At 39.7% G+C, this 25,838-nt stretch overlaps 1 protein-coding gene across 1 annotated transcript in view; it reads right to left on the bottom strand.

Annotated features, from left to right (window-relative positions):
* Positions 1–17,964: 17,964 nt before the first annotated feature.
* HHIP (hedgehog interacting protein) overlaps positions 17,965–25,838 on the bottom strand; it is a 92,554-nt gene continuing 84,680 nt past the window's right edge. Inside the window, exon 13 of the mRNA XM_006187214.2 lies at positions 17,965–25,085. Within this exon, the coding sequence (XP_006187276.1) occupies positions 24,892–25,085 (194 nt within the window). The 3' untranslated portion in view covers positions 17,965–24,891. The remainder of the gene's footprint in view (positions 25,086–25,838) is intronic.

Genomic DNA, 25,838 nt, shown 5'->3' with positions numbered 1-25,838 from the left:
TGGGGGGAGACTGACTCTGCCTTTAAGAGGTACTGCCTTTTATCTGGATTTTCTCTGCTGTTCTAGAGGTGGTGTTCCACAGTGATTAGCTTGACTGCACTTTTTTGACCAAGCACTGATTGCCCCCAAGGTGACTTTGGGCTAGTCCTCTTTGATGGTGCCATTTGCAAATCTCTATCCCAGCACTCATCAGGCTGTACTGCAATCTCACTCACAGACAACGGGAGTTGTTTAGCATCAAAGCTACCTGTGGGGCTGAGAAGAAATGCTGCACATTCAGGCAATGCAGTTTGTGGCTTTGGTGGCACCGAATAAAAGAATCTTGAGCCTTTGCCTATGGCTAGACCCGAAAACTATAAGCTCCATGAAGCGAGGGATTGTTTCTGTTTTGGTTACTACGGGCTTTCCATGTCCACCTGGTGCCTGAACCAAAGTAGGCGCTTAATAAATATTTGCTGAATGAACAAATGCTTGAAAAGGTGAGAAGCTGCAGGGCTGTAGGAACACCAGCAGAGACAGGGAACACCACAGTTGGCAAAGGAAGGGCATTTGGCCCTCTCGGTCCCCACCCAGGCGGCCTTGGCAGTGAGGAGGAAGGAATCCTTCCCAGTGGGGGGCAGCTCCGAGTTCTTCAGCTGTTCTGGGTTGGAAGGTTCACTTCACTACATCACACCTGGCTGTATTTCAAAGATTAATGAACAGCGTCTTGTCAGGTTTAATATATTGCACTTGGGGAGTTTACTTTGACGATGTAATCATAAATTCCCTGAGCTGCGAATTACACCTTAAGGACTTAGATGAAGTTCTAGTGAGAACCAAAGAAACAGGAATCACCGTAAAATGTAAAAAGTGCCAGTTTTGAGAGAAAACTGTAAATTTTCTAGGACATTAGGTTTCAAAAGAAGGATTACACACAGACTAAACAAAGTAGAAGTCATAAAAATTTAAAGACACCACAAAACATAACAAAAATAAGATCGTTTTTAGTTATGACAGAATTCTAAAAGGAAACTTACACCAAATTATGCCACCCAAGCAGAGCCATTAATTAACCTAATGAGAAAATATGTTCCATTTCCATGGCCAAAGCATGTCAGGAAGGCTTTGACATTTTAAAATAGGAAAGAAAAAAGAAAGACAGAAAGAGAGGGAAAAAAAGAGGAAAAGAAAGGGAGGCAATTGCACTATTCTAAAAAGTTTTAAATACTCACTTATCAGTTCAGGAAATCTGAGGTATTTTGATAATATCCTCAATGAGCCCTTTGGGAAATTTCTGCAATTGTTGTGTAAATAAAATGTGGATTACAAAAACAGTATTGGCAAAAGAAGCTGGAGTCGAGGGAACAATCAGGAAAGTACGGATCAATGTCTTAAGTCACTGATGTTTGGGCAGAAGTTCAGGAGATGAACTTGAGCCATGCAGAGAGATAAGGCAAGGACCTCCCTTCAACCCTCTTCCCCCAAACCTACACGGACACAAAGAAGGACTCAAGCAAAGCATGGAGGTAAAAAAAAATGTCTCCTGAAATAAAACAGTGACAACAAACATTCTCAAAGCCAACCCTCCTTTCTGTTTCTTAGTAACTCTACTGGTTCTATGATTAATGTTGCCCACATTACAGCCAAAGTTGTTTTCTGTCCGGATTGCCGTATTTCACCCGCCCTCTTCCTGAGCCCCTTCAATGCCCCAAATCTCTCCACCCGCGCTCAGCCTTGAGCCCAGTTACAAGCTCAGAGTGCGATCTGGGTAATTCACTGACGCTTTTTTTTCCTGCCTGAGAAATGGTGATAATAATATTTCCCATGTATTTCGCAGAAGCTGTTCTAAGGCTTAGTGAGGTCGTGTGGGTAGAGCTTTTGAGGTCTTCAGATGAAAAGTGCTAAAGGAGGCCAACATATTATTAGTCAGCATTATTCAGTTGCTGCTATGCTAGTCTCGGACCAGCATAGTTACGGTTGAGAAGGTATTAGGCAGGGGTTTATGTATTTCTCCCCAAGATTACTCTTAAAACTGAAATTGCAAAGCAGTCCCAGTTGTGAAAGTTGAAACCACAGTAAATAACGAAGGCTCTAAGCCTGATTCCCAGGCGTTCCGGGGGGTGTTACGTGGTCTGGACGGGCTCCAGGTTCTACCTGCTCCAGTGACCTGGGGAGGGATCTGCTCTTTTGCCCTCTCAGAGGTGATGGACAGCTAACATAGTCCTGGCAGCCCTGGGAATTTTGCCTCCAGGTCTGAGGTCAGAGCTGTTTTTCCAGCCTGTGCTGGGAGGGAAGTCTAATTCTCACTGGCCTGTTGATCCTGCCAATCATTTCAGGAGGGCCTCCAATTGGCTTACTCCATTTGAGCAGAGGAAATGACTCTTGAGTCCACCCTTTTTCAGCCTGAGATAGCAACCAGTTATCTGTCTGCCTCCCTTCATGGATAACCACAAGGCCACTGGGAGTGTTCAAAGACGTGCCTGGACTTCAGGAACTCCGATGCCCCTTGGCCTGGTGTCCATACCAGGGTTCGAAGAGCCTGGCTTTCAGGATTTTGGACTTGTCCAAAGATCTTATTATTGAACCAGAGGACCTTTAAATGAAGATTGAAGTGATTCTTTTTTACATGTGAAAAAGTAACCAAGGATTTTTATCTGGCAGTTGCAACTTGGTGATGAGAGTGAAACATTTTTTAAATAAATTTAAACTCTAAACCCTAGATTTGAGTTCCACACATTAAATTTATTGATTCTAAAGTTGTTGATTATTTGATCCAAACTTGAAGACCGTGGTTAAAATTCTTTAGTTCACCTGAGTGAATTTTTTTTTAATTGAAGTATAGTCAGTTTAAATGTTGTGTTAATTTCTAGTGTACAATATAGTGGTTCAGTGATACATATATATTTTCCTTTTCATATTCTTTTCCATTACAGGTTATTGCAAGGTACTGAATACAGTTCCCTGTGCTGTACGGTAGGCCCTTGTTGTTTCACTTGAGTGAATCTTGATGACCTTCCTTCTTAAACTTCAGGACGCATCAGCATTCCCTGCAGGGCCTCTTAAGACACTGAGTGCTGAGCATCACCGCGGAAATTTCTGATTAGCAGGTCCGGGATGGGAGCTGAGAACTTGCATTTTTCACAAGTTCCCAGGTAGTGCTAGAGGATAGTGGTCTAATGCTTTGAGAACCACAATTCTAAGGGCATGGACTGTAGAATCCGGAGTCTAGACTAGACACTTACTACACTACTTATGGTCCTGGACCAGGGCATGAACATCACACAGAAGCTTGTTAGAGATGCAGAGTCTTAGACCCTACTCTAGACCTACTATATCTAAATCTGCATTTTATATGATGTCCAAGTAATTAGTATGGACACGAAAGTTTGAGAAGTGCCACTCTCGAACTTCCTGTGTATTTGTTATTATCCAGTAACCTATGAATTGTTCCAGATTCTCAGGACAGAAAGCTCTCCGAGTCATGTAACTTCCAATCTGAATATAGCTCAGATTGAATGCAACCACGGACTCCGGGAAAATCAGCCTAGCACAATACCGTCTAGGGCTTTACTCATCTCTCACATCTCACCAAAGAGTGAACTGAGATCCACGAAAATGGCCAATGAACAAATTCAAATGGCTTCAGTACACAGACAAGCTTGCTTCTTCCATAGAAACCAAAAGCCCAAGGAGAAACTCCAGGTACATTTGAATGGTCAATGGGGCCAATGACTCCTTTTGAGCCAAAATCCCACAAACCAGACGGGAGCTCCTGGGTGTCCACCTTTTAGCTCTGTCGTACAATTGTATAGAGCAGAAATGTCAACGCTTCTCTTGACAGTGCTAGCGGCAGCTTTCCCTGTGGGAAGGCAGGTGTTCAACATCAAATAACACTGCCCGGGACCTGAGCAACCCAGAGAAAAATGTAAATGAAACTAAACAGTTATGATAAGAACCAGTCGACCACCCGGTCCACCCTGCCCCAACTCCTCCCATCCCCCCTCTGCTTCCCTTCTTTGCTCACAAAGCTGAAATGTCAGGGAGTGTCTTTAGAATTTCACATGCTGTACAAGTTCATACAGTATAGCACAGGGAACTATTCTCAATATCTTGTAGCAGCTTATGGTGAAAAAGAATATGAAAAAAAATATATGTATGTTCATGTATGACTGAGGCATTGTGCTGTACACCAGCAATTGACACAACACTGTAAACTGACTATACTTCAATAAAAATTTTTTTTTTAAAAACCAGACTCCACAAACCTCAGAAATCAGGGCAGATTTATTGAAGGCCTTGGGCACAATAGACTTCACCCAGAAGAGCCCATCAAGATATCCATTTCAGGACACAGTTGGGAGATTACAATTTACTAAATGTGTTGATTTGGCTACTAAATGAAACATTTGTTGTGTCTTTCATGGCTGTTCATTGTTCTAGCAAGTCATTCATTCAGCAGGTATGTGCTCAGTGGTAGGGTCTTGGGGAAATACAAAAATGAAGCTCCTTGTGGGGGAAATAAATATGGAGATAAAAAAACTAGAGTGCAAGGTTGAGAGACTTAGGACTAGAAGTCTCAGTCTCAGAAAATCCTGTAGAGGAGAAGGTGTGGATCTCTGAAATGAAAGAGATGTGGGTCATGTAATATGAGCGGAAACTGGAGACTGGGGTTGTGGATTACTGTCCTTTTAAAAGAAATTTTTTTATATTAAAGTATAGTTGATTTACAATGTTGTGTTAGTTTCTGGTTCATAGCATAGTGATTCAGTTATACATATATATATATTCTTTTTCTTTATAGATTATTACAAGATATTGAATATATTTCCCTGTGCTATACAGTAGGACCTTGTTGTTTTTCTATTTCATATATAATAGTTTGTAGCTGCTAATCCCAAACTGCTAATTTATCCTTCTGCCCCTTTCCCTTTTGGTAACCATAAGTTTGTTTTCTGTCTGTGAGTCTGTTTCTGTTTTGTAAATAAATTCTTGATCTAGCTATTCCACTCCTGGGCATATATCCAGAGAAAACTCTAACTGGGAAAGATACATGCACCCAAATGTTCATAGCAGCACTATTCACAGTAGCCATGCAAGCAACCTAAATGTCCATCAACAGGTGATTGGATAAAGAAGATGTGGTGTGTATATACAAGGGAACACTACTAAGTCATAAAGAGAATGGAATGATACCATTTGCAGCAACATGGATGGACCTAGAGATGATCACACTAAGTGAAGTCAGTCATAGAAAGATAAATATCATATGGTATCACTTATATGTGGAATCTCAAAAATGATACAGATGTACTGCCTCTTGATGTCACTTGATTTTGGTTTCCAATGGATGCAGAAGCCTGTTATTTGGATTAATAATCATACATGAGGGGAGTTGTAGCTTGTGGAGGGAGAGCCTTGGAGCCAAGGTAGCTGGAGTAATGGGTATGGACTGGTATTAGCCAGTGGCTGTAAGTCACCCAAGGGTTTTCCAACACACTTAAAATAAAACCCAAACTCCTCATAAGTGCCTACAATACCTTGCATAACTGTCTCCTGCCTACATCTCCATCCTCGTTCTTCACCTTGCTTCCAATATTCCAGCCCATCTGGCCTCCATGACCAGTCCTTACCCATCGTCTTCAGGTCTTGGTTTTTTCTTTTATCTGGGATGCCCTTTTCCAGACTGTACACATCCTTTTCTTGAGATGGGGTTTCAGTGGCCTCCCTGTTTAAACTAGCCCTCATTCTTGGTTACTCTCTGTGCCCCAACCTGTTCATTTCCTTCTTAACTGTTCTGTTCAACAGCTATGATGCAAGAAATTACTCCAAAACTTAGCAGTTTATGGCAAAAGAAGTCATTTTATTATATATCTAAGTTTCTTTGGAACAAGAATTGAGGAGAGGCTCGGCTGGGTGTCTTCTTCTCGGAGGCTGTCATGCAATTGCGGTCAGGAGGTGACTGGAGCTGCCACAGAAGGCCTGGCTAGACATCACTCCCATTTGTATAGTTTCATGGGCTCTCCATGTAGGCTAGTTTTAGCTTTTTTCACAGCATAGTGGCCTCCAACTTCTTACATGATGGCTGGAAATTCGATTTCCATTGAAAACCAAGATCAAGTGATCTCAAGGTTCTGCTCATACTGCCTCGGCCCACAGCTCCTTTATCTCAGATGTTCATGCCCTCTTCTCTGTGGGGTTTCCTGGTGACTAAGACTCCTGGTCTTGAGCTGTCTCAACCTTGCACTCTAGTTTTTTGTCTTCACATTTATTTTGAAGGCTTCAACAGCTAAGTGTTCCTATAGCAGAGTGGAAGTTGCATAACATTTTCTGACACAGTGACACTGCAAATCACTCAGCATCCTTCCTGTTTTTCTTTCTTTCCTTCCTTCCTTCTTTCCTTGTCTTTCCTTCCTTCTTTCCTTGTCTTTCTTTCTTTCTTTCTTTCTTTCTTTCTTTCTTTCTTTCTTTCTTTCTTTCTTTCTTTCTTTCTTTCTTTCTTTCTTTCTTTCTTTCCTTCTTCCCTTCTTCCCTTCTTCCCTTCTTTCTCTCTCTTTCCTTCCATCCTTCCTTCCTTCATTTTTTAAATGGAGGTGCTGGGGATTGAATCCAAGACCTCGTGCATGCTAAGCATGTGCACTACCACTGAGCTATACCTTCCTCCATCCTTTCTACTTTTTATTTGCCCAGATTCAAGGGTGGGGGGAATAAGTCTCCATATCTTGTTAAAGGATGACTCCAGGAAAGCATGTGGGATGGGAGCTCTTTTTGTGTGCAACCTGGGAAAAATACAATCTGCCACAATACCAGTTATTGCTGGATGTAATTACAGTGTTCATCATTAATTTCTCTATCATGTCTCCCTCGTTAGAATGAATGTTCTCTGAGAGTCAGAGCCTTGTCTGTCTGGGTTATTCCTGTACCATTAGCTCAAAGTGGGTGCATTTGTTGTTTAGCTGAATGTTGAATGAATACCCAAATATCAGGATAAACTGATGATTCAGTTCAATTCTTTCATGAAACTAAAACACATCACTTGTGACATGGTCTTTGACCCACCCACTTTCTAAAGAATGTAGCAAGAATTGCACAGCAGCAGTTAAGACGTCCCCCTTACCCACTTCTTCCTTTTACGCTGACGTTTCTCCAGTGCATTTTAGTTCTCACTTGAAAGACACAGACATCCTGAGCTCTTCCTGTGTCCCTTGGCCTTCTTGCCTCAGGAGCCTGTGACCTGGACCCACTTCCTAGTGATGTAACCTCTGCAAATCATGTACCTTTCTCTCCTCTAGTCTTCTTCTCTCCATCTTGTTTCCCCAATGCAAAGCAGTGGGTGTGTCAAGGGGATTCTCTGCTGCAGATACCTAATTGGGTTGATTATTGGGTCAAATTTCACGTAGCCAGGTAGTGAGATACTCAGCCACTGACTAATTTTCCATATAAATGTCCACATTTAAGTAAGGAACTATTTGCTAAGCCCTTTTTGTTTTTTCCCCTTAATTAGCTCAACTGTCTACTACCAATGCCTTAAGGGTTTTGTTAAATTGCTTGGAAAGGCATTTGGGGACCAGTGGCATTGAGGCTGAATAGGTCCAGTCAAAGTTTTCCAAGGAGAATTTTTTGGGGGGGAATTCCGTGAGCTGCTTTCTAGGGATGCCATCGATGAAATGCACTTTATCTCCCAAAGGAAGAATAATGAATGGATCTTCACGTGGTAATTTTCAGATGAGGATTCCTTACAAATACTAGCATTGCTGTTTTTCGCCCATAATGAGGATAGAAGCAAACTGGATGATACAGTGAGACTGGTAGTAGGAAATTCTTACCTTGAGAAACTCCATATTCTCGTTTTGCTTCTGTGGCAATATTCAGGTTGTATCTTTTCATTAGGGAATTTATAGAACATTAACTGAACAGGTTATGTTTGGAGCAGCATGACAATGCCACAGTGTTACTGGCCCAGGCTTCCTGCCTACAGATAAACTTTTCTGAGTCTGGACATGTACTTTCTTGTGGTTGCTTCTGCTTCTACTGAAGTAGCTCATACACAGAATGATGAAAAGAAGAGCAGAAATCTTGAACTGGAGGTGGAAAGACAGCCATGTGGGTCAAAGCGGTTGAAAGCTGGAGCTTGTGAAACTAATGGTTATGGTAGGAAGATGTGGCTGGCCCAGGAGTCTAGTAGACCTGGGTAAGGATATGAGACTAGTAGAAAATCTTAACAATGCCCAGGGTGCCAAATGGTGATGGGTTCATTTAATGAACTAAATGAAAACCTCGCCCCGAATCTTAATTGTGACACAAGATCTCTTCCTTCTGTTAGGTAAAGGTGTTAGGTAAAATAACCAATGTAGATGGGATTTAAACCAAAGAACTTGCTTTGCTAGGTAAGTACTTTTAGTCAAGAATAACACTATTATAACACTATAACATCTTTTATGCCTCGATATTATTTCTTCTCCCCCATTCTCAGCATTTTGAGAATGAAGAACCTGCCTTATACACCTTTATCTTCCCAGTAGGGCCTGGACTAGTCTTCAGTAATTATTTATCAGTCAACTGGTGGATTGTTGTAAATGTTCTTAACATTACCCTTGATAAATCAGTGTTCCCTGGTCCTAATGTCAGGCTTTCTTGTGCAAATGAAAAGAGAGAAAGTATATAGGAAGGAAACCTCGCAATTTGTCCAGCCTCCCTCCCTCCCTTCCTCCCCCCATCTTCATTCTTTGATTTTTCTCTCATTATAGAAATGTAGGGCTGGGTTTATTTTGGTTTTTTGTTTTTTTTGTTTTTCAAACTCTGGTAGTCAAACTTCCCTTTTTGCCTTTACATTTGTAGTCAGTAGAGAGCATTGGTACGAACCTTTTTTTAAATCTAATAGTGTTGAGGGGATTAATTAGAGGAAGCACAGCACTGTGAGCTCCTAAGTCAGAACAGGCTGAGTGAAATACTACTTTAAAACAAATTTCTAATGAACAAATCAGGGGGAAGGGCTAAATTAGGAGTTTGGGATTAACATATACACACTACTATACATAAGGTAAATAAACAACAAGGACCTACTATACAGCCAGGGAACTATGTTCAATGTCTTGTAGTAACCTATAACAGAAAATAATCTGAAAAAGAATATTTATATATGTGTATATAAAATTGAATCACTTTTCTGTACACCTGAAACTAACACATTGTAAATCAACTATACGTCAGTAAGAATTTTTTTAAAATAGAAACAAATTAAATGATTTCTCACGATGGAACAAAGGAGTATAGAGGCCAATCTTCACGTATATCCATGGTGGGAGGAGGGTAGAAAGTAAGTAAGACATGTGAGTTCATGTTCAGAATAATATCACAATGCTTTGTGAGATAAATGGACAGACCCTCCACCGTTCCTGTGTTTGATAGTCAGCATGCCTTTGAAAAACCTCGTGAACTTTCTTTTTACCAAAGTTGGTAACGCAGTGAGTCCAGCTAGATAACGTGCAAACTTACCAACAAAGCAGGATTGCATTGTAATGTATTAAACTCATCATCAGAAATAAATGTTTGAAAACAAGATGAGAATAAATATTATCACTAACTTGGGAGTCATGTTGTGGGAGGCAACCCAAATACCTAGAAATTTGGAGTGATTAAGTCATTGTAATCTTAAGCAGTTAAAAAAAATGGATAGACAAATTTCCATAAACTCCACGTCTGTCTTCCCTTTTTCTCTTCAGCAGTAACGACCAGTACCGTCTATTATGCCGAAGAGACACTGGGCCAGTTTGTCCATCGGACTGCTAATGAGTTGGACTTACATTCCATGAGACACTATTTTCAAAGCACTTTCACTGTTGTATCTCATTTGACATTTGCAAAAAGGGGACAGTTATTGTTATGTACATTTTATCAAGTGCAAAATATGTATAGATGATGACTTTTTCCAAATGTTAGATTTCCAATTTTTTTTTTTTTTTTTTTTTTTTTAGTGGAGGTGCTGGGGATTGAACCCAGGACCTCATGTGTGCTAAGCCCATGGTCTACCACTGAGCTATTACCCTCCCCACTACCTTCCAATGTCCCTTGAATGTGACATTGGAAAGACCACTGGTCAGTGACTGCTGAGATTCTGACTCAGTTTTCACTGCTGGCCCCACCACCATGCCAACTCTAGTCCAGATTGTCTTGGGTCTCAAAGTATGAACACAGATTAATGTACACAGTCATCATTAATTCATAGATATCTACTTAGACTAGCATATGATCTTGAATTACATTCTGAGGTCAAACGGCAAGTAAGAATGGCCATATTGGCCAGCACACCCCATATTCTCTTGCTGAGACACTCTTCCTGGAGGAATGCAGTTGCTCTCTTTGGGGCCATCCTTCAAATTCAGGTGTATTTCAACTTCAGTACCCATATAGGGCTTTTCCTCTAGCTCAGGTCCACAGGGAAAAGAAGACAACATTTAGCTTAATCATGTAATTCCTTATTCGAACAATTTGGAGATTACTTGTGAAGGAGTTGGAATGATAAATAGAATTTTGCTACTCAAAGAGGGGTCAGTGGGGCAGGCACATTGGGATGGCCTGGAAGCTGATTAGAAATGCAAACTCTTAGGCTCTGCTTCATACGTAGTGAATCATAAAATGATTTTCCCTAGATCCCCAGGTAACTGGTAAAAAAAGACATGTTTGAGAAGCACTGGCCTGAAAGGGCACTACTTTCAGGGCTGGGGATTGGCGATCTGGGTCAGTCAGAGCATCTGGGGTTGAGGAAGTGAGCACACCCTTTCAGAGGACTGGTGTTCTGGTGGTTTGGTTGGTGATGCCTGCCATTTGAGGTTTTTGGCACTAGAGGGTGACATTGGGCTGCCCAGCTAAGCGACCGGGGCCTCTCTTCAGGAGGCAAATGGATATCTTAAAATGATGTACAATTAAACTTTTTTTTTTTTTTGGTCTCACGTATTAAATTTAGTCCAGTTACCAAGTTAGGACTGACATTTGTTTAGCATGAACTATGTGCCAAGGCTGGGTCAGACCCTCGGCATGGCCTCATTTAATCCTCAGGGGTCTTATTATTGCCCTCCTTTAAAGGTGAAGAAGCTGTGGTTTCAGGAGGTTAGGAAATCATGTCTATCGTAGCACAGCTGAGAAGTGACACAAAGAAGTGATGGAGCACAGATCAGACCGGGTCTGTCCGTCTGACTGTGAGCTCTGAGCTTCCATACTGCCCACCCTTCGCTACCTCTCTCAACAACCCTCCAGGGCAGGCCTCATAAAGTAACCAACTGTGATCCCTCTAAACAATGAGAATGAAGAGCTGAGTGAAAAGAGGTCCTTGTACAGGCTCTAAAGGTATTCTGTCCAATAAGGAGCCACAGGCCAGGGATGGTTATTGAGTACTTGAAATGTGGCTACGTGACTGAGGAATGGAATGTGTAATTTGCTTAATACTAATTAATTTGACTTTAAGGCTGATACTTGATTCAGTTACTGGAAAACTTTTAAGTGTGTTTGGAACAGCTCAGGTGTGTGAATCTACCTTTTCAACTGTCACGTATTTTTGATAAAAATTTTGTGTCTGGATGAGGATGTGCTCTAAGTGGAGCATATACGTTGGTTTTCAAAGACAGTATCAAGTGAAGAATATAAATATTTCATGAATAATTTATATGTTGATTATATGTTGAAATGATCATATTCTGAGTACATGGAGTTATATAAAATATATTATTAAAATCAGTTTCACCTGTTTACTTTTTTAAGGTGGCTACTAGAAAAAATTTTTTTTATTGAATTACAGTCAGTTACAATGTGTCAGTTTCTGGTGTACAGCACAATGTCACAGTCATGCATATACATACATATATTCATTTTCATTAAAGGCTATTACAAGATATTGAATATAGTTCTCTGTGGTGTATAGAAGAATTTTTTTTTCTATTTTTATATATAGTGGCTAATATTTGCAAGTCCCAAACTCCCAAATTTATCCCTTCCCACCCCCTTTCTCTGGGTAACCATTCTATGTCTGTGAGTCTCTTTCTGTTCATAGATGAGTTTGTGGTGTCCTTTTTTTTCCTTTTTTTTTTTTTTTTAGATTCCACATATGAGTGATAGCATGTGGTATTTTTATTTCTCTTAGAGAATTTTAAATGTGGCTGACATAAGATTTCTGTTGGACACTGCTGCTTCAGAAACACATCACTGGGTTCAAGCCCTCAGTCTCCCACTTAATAGCTATGGGGACCCTATGGCCTTCCATTTTGTTTGTAAAGTGTTGTCAAAGTACCTACTGCACATGGTTGTTGAGAAGGTTAAAGGAGTTAATATATGTCAGGCGCTCATTGGGTGACAATCTCCCATGGGCCTTTTGTGTTTCTGCACTGCTGGTGAGCAGAAGCACTGAATGCTTTTGTTCTAAACTATCTTATCCAGGATTATTGCAGAGCAAACAGCCTGGGACAGTAGTGGTAACTTCTCCCTCTAATGCAAAGATCAGGTGGGTTTGACTACCATCTGTTATAAAAAGATTTGGTATCCCTCAGCTCAAAGTTCCTCTTCTGAAACTCAGCCCACCGCATGTGCAAGTATCATCTGGCCCTTTCTGTAGGGATTAGGGCTCAGAGGACCAGTTATTAATCATGGCTATTGCTGTGAGTGCTAAAGTGTCATTTGTCTCTAACCCAGGGGTCTCCTGTCATCTACCAGCATCCATGAAGTCATGGTAGGCTAACTTGTCTACCTCACTAAGTAGAGTGAAGTCGCAGACACTTCACAGTTTTTGACAGTACTTAGAATAGGTGCCTGGCGCACAGCACTGTGTAAGTGTATTGTTACTGTTATCCCCACTTACTTCCATCTCATTTAGCTGAATCACTGCTGTCTTATGCCTTCTGTGTCCACTTCAGTTTCGGGAGCAACCTTTTCTTCACTCTCTGTTTGGACCTCTACAGTTCCTGTTGGCGGGAACTTATTGCTCACCCATGATGGTGACCTCAGGTTGCATACAGTGACGTTTTTAGAGCTGAATCTTAGAGATCAGCCAAATGGATTTGATTTCTCTCTCTCTAATTATTGCTTCTTATTGCGCCCAAATTCTTCTTTTTCAGGAGAATTTTCTAGAACTAAATATTAAGGCACATAGTGGCACTTTATGCTCCTGGTTCCTCTGACTGTACTTCCTCTAGCACAGAGGACAGTGGCACAGGACAAGGTTCAGCCACCATCACTGCTCTCCACCCACAGTTCTGTGTGTTTAGTGCTACTTCTTCATTTGTTTACACTCAGAGACGTGCATACACATGACCACAGCACAGTGTTTCCACATACGCATAATAGATTTTGACTGTACCGTAAAACCATACCTAGAATTATGAATTTTATTGGTTTTGGTCAAAGGCCAATGTAAAAAATTTCAGAAGAAAGAGTCGGTACGATATACCTTTTGGAATAAGCTACGGGATCAAAACAGAACAAAGTTAAAGGGAAAGTGAAACCTTCCAGTGTGAATTATATATAAGGGATTATCACCAAAACAGTGTAACTGAACTCTCTAAACTGCCTTTCGCTCTGGTTTTTAAAGAGGCCAATAGAAAAAGACACCTTATTTTTCTATTGGCAACTTAAACTTAAATTTAAATTTAACTACAATTAAACATTCAGTTCTTCAGTCGCACTAGCCACATTTCAAGTGCGTGATAGTCATATATGGCTAAGTGGTACCATATTGGGCAGTGAAGATATAGTTCATTTCCATCATCACAGAAATTTCCATTGAGGGGCTCTGCTCTCAAAATTACAATAAATGTCTGACTCAGATAGTAAGTTTTGTTCTTTAGCACACAGCACTAAAAGTTGCTTCCGAGACATTTTTGACATAATTCTAGACATGTTTACAACTCAAAGTAATATGAGTAAGTAATATATCCTGGTTTTAAGATAAAGGCATAAAACTTTATATTCAATTCAACTCCACGCAGAATGCATTGTCTACTTTGTCAAGGATTATAGCTTCATTCAAATATATTTGCTCATAGTGATATTTTCCTGTTTAAGTTTTTTTCTCTTGACAGAAATCTTCTATAGCTTTGTTATTAGGGCTACATACCATCTTGACACAGTTGACACAGTTTAAAGCTACCATGTATTTTATTTATGGTGCACATTGCTTTGGCAACTCAATTTAAGTTTATTTAGAACAGATAGATGAATTGCAACATACTTAACAAATACTGTACTTGTTGGTGTGATCACGATGCGATTGCTGAAAACAGCAGCAGCTGTAGTAGCAACAGCTAGCAGCTCCAGCAGCGTGCAGATAACTGACTTCCACGTACAAATACTTCCCTGTGATCTTGCACCTTCTGCTCAACTAAGTGCAAGCCTGGAACTGACATATATACATAGGATGTGTTCATTTCCTTCTTAGTGTCAGAAAGCCATGTTCCCATCCAGTCTTTTCCAGTATGACTATTCTGTCCTCAAAGTAAAAACAGCCAATAAGTCATCCTTTAGATCCTTGCTTTTCAAAATGAAGCCCAAGGACCAGCATGAGCATCACTTGGGAGTTTATTAGAGCTGTGGAATCACAGGCACCCCCAGACCTACTGAATCAGATTCTGAATTTTAGCAAAGTCCCCAGGTGACTGGAGACACACTGAAATTTGAGAAGCACTGACACTGAAAATGAGACCTCAGTACGTCTGATGCCATTTCTGGGGCATGGTGTTATGGGTTGAATTGTGGCTCCCCTCAAAATCCCTGTGTTGGAGTCCTAACCCCCAGGACCTCAGAATGTGTTATTTGGAGACAAGGTCTTTATGAATGTGACCCAGTTAAAATGAGGTCATTAGGGTAAGCCCTAACCCAATATGACTGGTGTCCTTGTAAAAAGGGGAAACTTAGACACAGAAATATGGATAAAAAGAACACTATGTGAAGACACAGGAAAAGGACAGCCACCTGCGAGCCAAGGAAGAGAAGCCTGGAACAGATCCTCCCCTCGTAGCCCTCAGAAGGAACCAACTCTGCCAACACCTTGATTTCAACCTTCCAGCCTCCAGAATTATGAGACAATACATTTCTGTTGTTTAAGCCACCCAGGCTGTAACAATTTGTAAGGGCAACCCAGTGCATGCATGGTTATGCTTTCTTCTGTATCATGAATTTTCTCTTAGATGATGTCTGCCCAGAATGCAGTATCTATCAGCCAGGTATGGTGCCTACAGCAGTCCTTTTGGGCACACAATTCATGGAAGAGACAAATATGTCTCTAAGAGTCGCAAAACTGGACATTGAGGACCCTGGAGGGAGGGGCAGCCTCCCTGTAAGATGGTGCTTCTTCAGCGTGAAGAAAATGATGCCCATAGATCAGGTAGCAGTTTAGAAAATTAGAGCAAGAGCTGCAGGAGACATGAATGGATTCAAGGATGAATGACACTGGGATGGGAGGAACAGGAAAAGGCAATTCAGAGGACACCTCCAAGAAGGCAACAAAGAACCACAGAGAGTAAGAGGAGAGGAGGCTGGGAGACTGGAGAAAAATGAGTAAGAGTGTCTTTTCTAATTATTTAGCCACCTCAGAGTCATGAAATGAAGTCGTTAATGGCCTCCTATCTAAGATAAGCAATTGCCAATCTGCAGTCCACATGGGTCCTCGGACTAGGAATACCTAGTAACAATACCTATTAGAGCTGGAAGGAACCTAAGACTCTCATTTTACACATAAGGAAACTGGGTCCCAGTGCAGTGAGGGACTTACCCAATATCACCCGGCTAAACAGTTGGAGAGCCATGCCCAGGATCCACATCTCACAGCCCTGGCCCAGGGTTCCCACCAGCACCCTGGGCGTGCATGACTTTTGGTAGCTGAAGATCATAGAACAGGGTGTCTATGATAATCTAAATTGTTATACACGAAGCACATGGATTTTGCTTCAAGTAGTTTTAAAAATAAGGCTATAAATATGTCAGAGGGATCTGATGACATCTTATTAAATTACACGAGTGAGTTCAAGTAATTTCTGATGTGGGCACAGTCCCAAGAAGGATGAGTTTTATAGTCAGTGCTGCCCAGGCGTCTCCCTCCCTCTCCTGGCCCCTTCCTCTCCCCTTAAAAATTCCATTTGTTTTAATCACAGAAAATATCATACAGAAATCAAACATAAATCAGATTATGCAAATACAGAAGATAAATTGCATCCAAATTGCTTATCTCCCTTTTATCCTTTCATTTCTTTGAACGATGGTAGAATTTAACCTCCAGAGAGAATTTTCAGAACTCCAAATTTTAAAAACTGTGTTTCTTTCTGATGGGATACTAAGTGTGGCTGCTATTTGAAGTTGTACTTCCATTGGCGCTAATACATTAATCCATAAAATTCTGAAAAAGAAAAAAAATGAGTGTAAAGATGCAAGGTCAGGGGGCGAGTGTAGCTCAGGGGTAGAGCACTTGCTTAGCATGCACCAGGTCCTGCCTGGGTTCGATCCCCAGCACCTCCATTAAAGAATTAAAGAAGCAAGTCCATAGAACTCTCTCTCCTATTTGCTGTCAGACTCCTGTACAGACTGGACGCCAATAGGTTTAACAGTGCAAATGTGAGCTGTGAACATTCCTGATGACAATGATGGGGGAATGGCCTTTTCCACTGGAAGCTGCCTGTGTAATTTAAGGGCCATGTATCAGATTTGGAGGTAGCGTCCCTCTGACTGCGTCTTGCTGTGATCGCGTTGGGATTCTAGGCGACAGTTTCTTAAGGTCTTCTCCTGAAGGACAGCTCATCATGTCCCTTTGTAATTCCACCCTATTCTCTCTCTTCTCATCTGTGTCTGTGTCACTCTTATGAATATTTGTATCAATCAGGATCTAAAAAAGGAAAACAGAAAGTTTCCTTCTAGTGTTTACAACAAAGGGAATTGACTGCAGGGAATTGATTACACTGATGATGGAAGAGCTGGGAAGTCAATCAAGGAATAGTGAAGGCATCCAGGGAGATTGTTAACATCGGGAAAAAAACCACTTCCATCTCTAGGCTGTTTATATACATGTTATTAGTTTCCATGTGGCAGGTATGTTAGAGCTGCTCTAGGTCTGCCAGGAAGTAGACGACATGGCCTTAAGAGATTTAGAATCTGGTTGGAGAGACTGGGCATGTACGGGAAACAGATTGTGATTAAGGGCTAAGCCACGAGGACAGATTCTCAGAACTGGAAGGGCAGTCCTTGAGGGAGAGAGCCTTCTGGTGCTCCCTGGGCCACTAAGGAATGAGTTGAGGGACGCTTTTCATGGTGTCACTCTGCCTAACTTAAAACTTCTAGAGAGTAACCTGAGTTGAAGGACTCTGCGAATAAGCACCTGTAACACATCCTTTTCTCCTAGAAACACTCATCGCTTATGGAGAAACAGCTTTTCCTCTCCATGAGTCAAAGTGATATGGTTGTTCGGGAAGAAAGGAGATCTAGATGAAAGCAAGTCACTCTTCTATATAATGTTGGCAGATTTAAAATTCATGTCCATAATGGCATAGCTGACCTTCCACAAATACCCTTGGCAGGGTTAACTGGAGACAAAATGGCAAGGTCCACCCAGTTTTAGGGAATCTGCAATCACTTTTTTCATGTCTCTCCCTGTCATGTGCTTCTTCCATTCACTCTGGGCCCCCAGGACTCTCAACTGCTCTTTTACATTCTTCACTTATTAATTCGTACTTGCTTGAAAGGATCACATTTAAGTCATTTGCAACTTAGAATAAATTTAAATCAATATAGTGTCTTATGGCTGCAAAATATGTACACGATGCAACAGACCCTCAACATTGGCATATATTTTGGGGAGTAAATTTTTAAAATTAGAATGTGAAAAATGACAAAAGGCAAGAATATTTTGAACAGTAGTTTGGGTATAGAATATTAGTGTTTGTAGAGTCAGCATGGGTATTTAAGGAAAACTAAACATTTCTAAAATAGAAAAGAATTTTAAAATAGCACATGGACATCAGGTCATACGATAAAGTTTAATGCATTTGATCATGTTAAAGGACACAAAACACAGCCAGTCTAACCAAATTTCAGGCATGCATTTACATAAATATATTAAATTAAGAGAAGAAATTATACACTTAAACATCCTTTTCACCTAAAAATCATTAAATCCACAGATCAACAATAAAAACCAATTCTCTGCATTTATCACTTCAAGATACAATTGTTCTATTTTAAAGATAACACAAATACAGTTGTTAGAATTTATATGCATTATACATATATTATATATTACATAGATAGTGTGTATACATATGTAGTGTTTGTACAGATAGATAAATATATATACATGGGTGTGTGCACACATACAGATACACACAGATGTACTTTAGGCCATCTGTACCATTATTGCTGGATTTTGACGTTGACCTGATCTGAAGCTGGCTGGGTGTGATTATTGTCTTTTGCTTCAAATGTGTTCATCATACCCGCTGGGCTCACAATCCCCACTGTAAACATCCTTGCCTTTTCTACAGCACATAATCATGCTGGGCACTTCCATAAATATTTGTTGAATTAATAAATGAATGGATGGCTGAAAAATAGAAGATCAATCAAAGAGAACTGAATAGTATAGTAACTTGGTTAAGGAAGTCGGGTTATTTCAAATGTAGAGGGATTATCTGAGCCAATGACTTTGCGTGTTGCTTTTCAGAACATTTATAGAAATTTGAACTAGTATATATATATTAACTCTGCTCCCTCAAACATGTACCTGCTTTTATTACTTGTTCCCATAGTCTTCTGCCTCATATTAACAGAAATCCAAACAAGATATCTTCTGTTGAGTAAGGTTATGGACAAATTGCCCTCATTATCAACAATCTAAAGGAAAATGAACAACTAGAAAAACCAAAACGTGTTAGAAGAATGATAAAGTTAACCATTCTTTAAAACTGGACCAAGTTAATCACAGATAAAGCCAGGAAAGACACGGGGTGTCTTTACAAGTTTCTCTTATGCTAATTCATTGTAATGATTTTATAATTTTTTTTCATTCTAGTTAGGTGGGTTTCTTTCTTTCAATTTAATTTTTGCTTTATTTTTATTTTGGGGAGGGGAGGTAATCTGGTTTATTTATTTATTATTTTTAGTGGAGGTATCCAAGATTGAACCCAGGACCTCGTGCATGGCAAGCATGCACTCTGCCACTGAGCTATACCCTCCCCCAACTAATTAGGTGAGTTTCTTTTAAATAAATAGTCTTTAGCATGTCCTAGCGAAGCAAGCTCCAAAAATCCCATAATGCTTCCATTTCATTTATATTGTCACTATGTGGTTCTTGGTGAAATGCACGTCCAAAAATGTCCTATAAATATAATGAATACAGGAAGTATCTGATATCTTATAAAGTTATCAACTCAATTTTTCAATAATAATATTATGAGCAGAATGTATTAATGTGTTAATAGTATTAAGTTCTACTATACATGAACTCTTAATTTAGTCTATAAAATTTATGTCTCTGATTTTAAGAACATGAGGTAAGGATATAGCAAACATACATTTTGGGTATAACTGATACCAAATCTGATCACACGTTGTTCATGTGAATGGAAACTACTGGCTGGTTATTTTTTAGTGCAAAGGGAACGTATAAGAAATAGTTTCTAACTCTGAAGACAAAGCTTATTTTATATTTAGCCGTGATGAATTTCCCATCACTGCTAATGTTCTGTTCTTTCTACCCTATAGGCTAAAAATGTTTAACTTAAAAGATTATAGTCAGCTGAGATAACTCACCAAAATTTTTTTGTTAATTAGTTTGTATATGGATACACATATTTTGATTTTAAGCCAGACACAATCTACACATGCAAGAAAACATCCTGACTGAAATGTGGTGTTGACTGTTTGATGCCCATGATGTACCTCGGATGTAACCTTAAAATTCATGTTGAGTTGGCACCTTTTTCTCTTTCTTTTCTTTTCTTCCTTTCTTTTATATGTCCCTGGCTTAAAAAGCAGGGACATGTTTTAGGCCTAAGGCTTTATGTTAATACAAGGGATTGTTATTTATTTATTTTTTCAACCAACTTAGAGATGACCTATACAAAAGAAAGCCAAGCAAATGATGGGTGTATCTTGGGCTCATATTTAATGAAGAATTTAAGAAAAGAGCTAATCTGATAAATGAATAAATCTCTTTATAGCCACTACTATGATTGAGAAGAAAATGACCCAACACTTCCTCATGCTCTCATGAGTCCATCACATTCTCCTAAACAGTTATTTTAAGACCATTTCCAAAACTTATGTGTAGATGTTTAAGAGAAAGAAGTGTCAAAGGTGGCTAGGATTAGTGTTTGGCAGTTCTTATGGTCATGTTTTAAATATTTTTAATATCAAAATGCTTTTATTCTTAGGTTTCCTGCCTTCTTTGTCATCATATTAATCACGGGCGGTATGACTGATTTGCGTCGGTATGATGAAGAGCAAGAAGGTAAGACAGCAAACATGTATTTCTTTAGGATATGCTGAAGAGGAGTTTGCTAAAGATACTGCCAACATTCACAGTAACAGGCCCACCGACGTCCTGGGAGTAATAAAGAACTAGGTATATGTTCTGGGCATGGAACTTTAGTCTGAGTTCTCTGCAAGTTCAAGACTCATCCCAGGGGTGGGGAGAGAAGATGCTGAAGTCTCCATTGGGGAACTACTTATTTTTCCTTCATGGATTTAGAATAATCTTCCTTAAAATAGACTCCATAGAGAGGGTTGTTGTTTGGACAGGAATAGCTGCTAACGTTTCCTACTGTTAGTTCGTGCTCTTGACTAGCGATCCTCTTTCCTGCATCCAAGATGGAACCCCAGCTGGGCTGGAACTCCCAGGCTGGTAGTCATTTATGCTTTTTGTTACTTCTTTCAATGATTATGATAGGTCAGTCTAGTATGTTCCTCTTTGTCTACTGTTCTTTATGATATACAGTCTGAGCCAATGTGATAAAAGAGAGGGTATTTTTCAGGAAAATAAAGAAAAAATCATAACCAGCAAAATCAATAGCAACCTACTGGAGGACATGTTCATTATGAGTATACTGAGGACAGGTCTATTTAGTCAAAACCAGTAGAAACAAAGGAGAAGAGAGAGGTTAAAAGGAAGAGGGATATATGGGGGTGGGGAAAGAGGAGAGGGAGGGACAAAGAGAGGAAGATAGATGTCATGGATAACGTTCTACAGAGACATTCAGAAACTTTGATTTATCTATCAGCCAACTGCAAATGCGTATGATAGACCTTGTTTTATTTCTTAAAAATTTAGGCTTGGTTTCTCTTCTATATTTCAAAGCTTAAAATATTAGACTAATAAAAGTTCAAGTGAACGTGTGCTTTGAAAGACGCTAGAGGTAGCATCTAACTGTAGGTTCTATACTTAGTATAGTTTGGTTTATGATTTAGATAAAAACAATATTTTTAAAAGGTTAAAAATTGTTAGCACATTATTATGTAATTATATTCAAAGAAAGAAAGAAAGAAAGAAAGAAAGAAAGAAAGAAAGAAAGAAAGAAAGAAAGAAAGAAAGAAAGAAAGTGCTGGCCTGAAGTCTATAAATGGAAGAGAGACTGGTTTTCTCTTTAGGTTGTATGTATATGTTGTATGTGTAGGATTCTTGGCTCTTTCTTTATCAGACAGTCCACTAATCTGAGAAAACTTTGGAGTAGTCTTTGTGATAAAATAAAAGAGCATTTTACAAGAGCCACATTGAAACAAAATTCCAAGACGAAAAAGTATGGATGGAAGCACTGTTTATCATCACTCAAGTTTCTTAAAACTTCCATTTCTTTCTGCTTTAATGATGTGCCAATTCAGCTGTCTCCTCATTACCTTAAATAACTGGCAAGAAAACGAAGTCCTATTGACCAGAACAAGAATTTGGCAGAATCAGTGGCAGAAAGGTTTTCCCCCTGGCTTTTTATGACTACCATGACAGCATTTCACATTAAATTGACCCCCAAAGATAAAGCTCTAGGATGAACAAAGGGATGCTGATCTACATTTTCCTTTGCCTTGGTTTGATCTTTATCTCACACACCAGCATCCCTAGAAGGACATTTCTCTTCCAGTTTGATTGTATACTTTTCACAGCAACTAGAAGTTGCCATTGGTGTGATGAAACTGTACTTTTTCCTTAGCTCATACTTCTTAACTGATTCCTGCTTGCCTCTCCTCATGAATTATTTAAGATAATTCTTCAGTCCCATGTTTTAAAAAATCTACTTGAAAGAAAAGTCAAAGGAGTTTTGGAAATGATCACTGAGTTAAAAATATCAAGCAAATTAACTAGCCACCTCTATTTACTTCTCTGCTAAGAACAGAAGGAAATGACTCCAGTGCCTTTCTTTGCTGGGGTTTAATATCCACAGAACTTGCCATCCCCTTTTTAGAAGATTTTGATCTTTTAGTCTAATGACTCACGACAGAAAAGGCAATGATAACTGGGGTACCTCTGCTTTTCTAAGTCATCTGAAACTCTTTCACTTGGGAAAGGGCCGTATAAAGCAATCTGGGTCTGATTGATTGAATATAGATATTTTTCAGCAGGAGAACTACTGGCAACAGAACACCTTTTCTTTTGGAAAGCTTCTTTAGGGAGCTATGGAAAAATTAAAGATGTAAGAAGAAATGCTGGCTTTTTCAGATTTTGCTGACTCTCTAGCAGGGTCCTTATTGTTTTCGGTGAAACTATGAAACAGGGAGTAATAAAACTGCACAATCTGACAGATTTAGACAGCTGGCTCCCTCACAAGAAGTTCACATTTTGTTAATGTCGCCCACGTTGAATAAGAGACGATTCGATGGTTAAGGTCCATTTACAAAAATGGTTGTCAGGACATTTTTTTTTTTTTTAATTGTAAAACTTTCTGTGATGGAATTCAGTCAAAGGGCTATGAAGAGAAAGCAAAGGGGACAAAAGACGGCTATTAACCTACAGATGCAGGCTACCGCAGGGTTCACTGCAAGATCTGTCACGCTGTTGGGCCAATGAAGTGTGAGTGTGACTAGAAAGGACCACCCCTTTTCTGGGGTAAGAGGGCAATTTGGTCTCCATGCTCATTTAATCCTGAGACGTCTTTGAATAGACTGTCCATTGAATCTAAATTGTGCAAAATTATGCATGCACTTTTTAATGCGGGCTATTGTTCCCTCAGCACTGCACCAAGATTTGTCCACCCATTTCTATTTGGCATGAGGTCACTTGAAACTTAGTAATCATATATGGAAGACAAGCTCAGTGGACTTAACCAACCTTTCTATATCGTGGTTTCTCACTGTGCTTTAATTGCAAATCTCTCACTTTGAAACATGAGAAAAATACTAGTTACAAGATTTGCTTTGATTTTTTTTTTTTTTTAATTGAGGCTCCTATTCCTAAAGGTAAGGAGCAGGTTTGGGAAGTGGGGCTGTGCTGCAATGATCTGTCCTACTCTACAATTTAGATTCTGGAGGAACAGATGTTTAGAGAAGGACCACCTAGAGTGAGTGTGCACGTGTCACGAGGAGATCCTTTTCCAGTAGTGCAAAGAGGCCTGATATTTTTGTTATAATCCAAACGTGGCAGGCTGGCCTCAAAAAACCAGGAAGAAAAGTATCTACCAGACTTTTTTTGCAGTTTTAAGTTAGAACATGGCATTTCTTTAAAAACCTGAACAGAACATTGACAGAACATTTATTCATACATGAACCAAAGAGGATTTTCCTTGCGTTCTGAAGGAACATATACATTAAAAGTCATATTTGGCAAGAATGATCATATTCAAAATGTGCACAAGTGACAGCTTACAGAGCCAAGATCCATTAAAAACGAGTGAACTCTTCTCCAGTGAGGTTTGATTCAGTGTGAAATCTGCAACATTCTAATCACATATACCCTTGACAGTCTTGCTATGGTGAAAAGCACTTTACAAATGTTTAATGCTGGAATTTTATAAGGATTGGCTGTTTTCTTGCTTTTTCATCCGTCGTTAATGATTACATGTTGGCACAGGGACACATTGCTAGATTAGAGCCACAGCACATTAAAGGCTGTTTGCTTTCTCACGCCCCTTCTTTCCAATTAAGTTGGTGACAAATGTAACCTTAGTATTTTACGGGACAGGGCATAGGTGTTTCATCTAGGTGACGTCTATATTATAAAAATTAAATACAAAATATAAATATGTAACACAAACCCAGTGCCTCTTGTTAAATACACTATACAATAAAAGCAGACCTTTTAGGAAGGCTGATTTTAGAATATGCTGTTCTGATTTAATTATAAAACACTTGAAAACAATCTTGAAATTAAGCTGGGGGAACCAGATTTCTCCACCAATAGAAAGGTAAGTGTGTAACATTCTGCAATTGGATACAATAACAAAAATGAAGATTACAATTTTATATCGTTGCCCACTCAGAAATTCCTCAGGGAGTTCTGAAACATTCTCTTATATCATAGTCCTTTAATATAAAAATATGGCCTTTTTTAAATTAAATCCATCAGATTGCACAGTAATGTTTTAAAACTCCGTCGAAGTTGACTTTAGTGATTACAGACAGAAAATTCCTGGGAAGTCATGTAATCTCTTCTAGTGACATAAAAATTCCATTATCAATTTACAATGGAATTTCCAGATAAATTACTCCACACAAGGCAATATATATTTTTAAAACCCATCTGTTATGCAACCACACGCCTAGGGGTTGTGAGTGTGTGTGTGTACGTGCATATGTGAACAAACGTGCCAATATACACACACGGGATCTGCACATTTCTGGAAATGACTTTTAAATTAATCAAAGAAAATGAAATCACAGGAGTGTGTAGCAGGATAACAGTCGTTCTTTTTAATGACAGGATAAAAAATAAATGCCCATTGGAAAGGAATATTCAAACAGTCCCAGAAACTATACAATGTAACTTGTTAGATCCAGCAAATAAGATGTCATGTCAATGATCTGATCAAGAATACCTGCCCTGGTCACTCTGCGGAGGTTTCTGTCCACTTGTTCACACTGAGGGCCAAGATATCCTTTTTTACAGAGGCACTTGTTGGGTCTAACACAGACACCGCCATGGCGACACGCTGGCTCACATTTCGCTGGGGAAAAAGAGCAATAAAATCACACTCCATTCTGGAAGTCAGAAACAGCACTGAGTATGAGGTCAATAAATATCTGACGAGTAAGCGAAGGGGCGGGAAAGGAGGGAGCCGGTCCCAAAATGATCCAAAAGATAATAAATGCGAAGAAATAAGGCTCTCACGCCTTCAGTCATTTGGAAGCCAGAACTCAGAAGCTAATGGGAGACGTTTGTAGACAAATGGATCATCCAGAGAAGCAGAGATCAGGAAGGAATGTCAATCGCTCGTAGAACTGACTCTGCTTAAAATGAGGATTTTAGTTCCTTCAAAGCTCTGCTCTGTTAGGGTATCTCTAACAAAGGGCCTTCCAAGTATCTCTATGTTCCCATTCCCTTCCCCCAGGATCTCCCAGTGGGAAGGGCGTGGCCAGAGAGGAAGGCCCAGTGCCTGGAGAATCACCAAGGCAATGTTAAGAAATGGTCAGTTTCCGATTTTGGTTGGAGGGAGGATCCACCACGTGGATTCCCTTGGCTTCCTCCCCTTCCCTGCTCCCAGGTGGTGCATGAAATATGCCTCATCTCTGATTACACCTTGAAGCCCCTTCTTGGGGTCAGTGCGGTTGGCCCGCGAAAGATGTTCAGAGCCATCCTTTTCAGGGAACAGGATGTCTTCCTAACAGAATGTTTACCATTATAATATAGGTAGAGAATGTAAAGATTAACTGCTAATAGGAGATGGAGACATTAAATTCAGTATATAACTTAATTGTCC

Source organism: Camelus ferus, chromosome 2 (genome assembly GCF_009834535.1).
Source record: "Camelus ferus isolate YT-003-E chromosome 2, BCGSAC_Cfer_1.0, whole genome shotgun sequence".
Lineage (NCBI taxonomy): Eukaryota > Metazoa > Chordata > Mammalia > Artiodactyla > Camelidae > Camelus > Camelus ferus.
The sequence above is the reverse complement of the archived record's forward strand: the minus strand, read 5'-3'. Positions and strand labels throughout refer to the sequence as shown.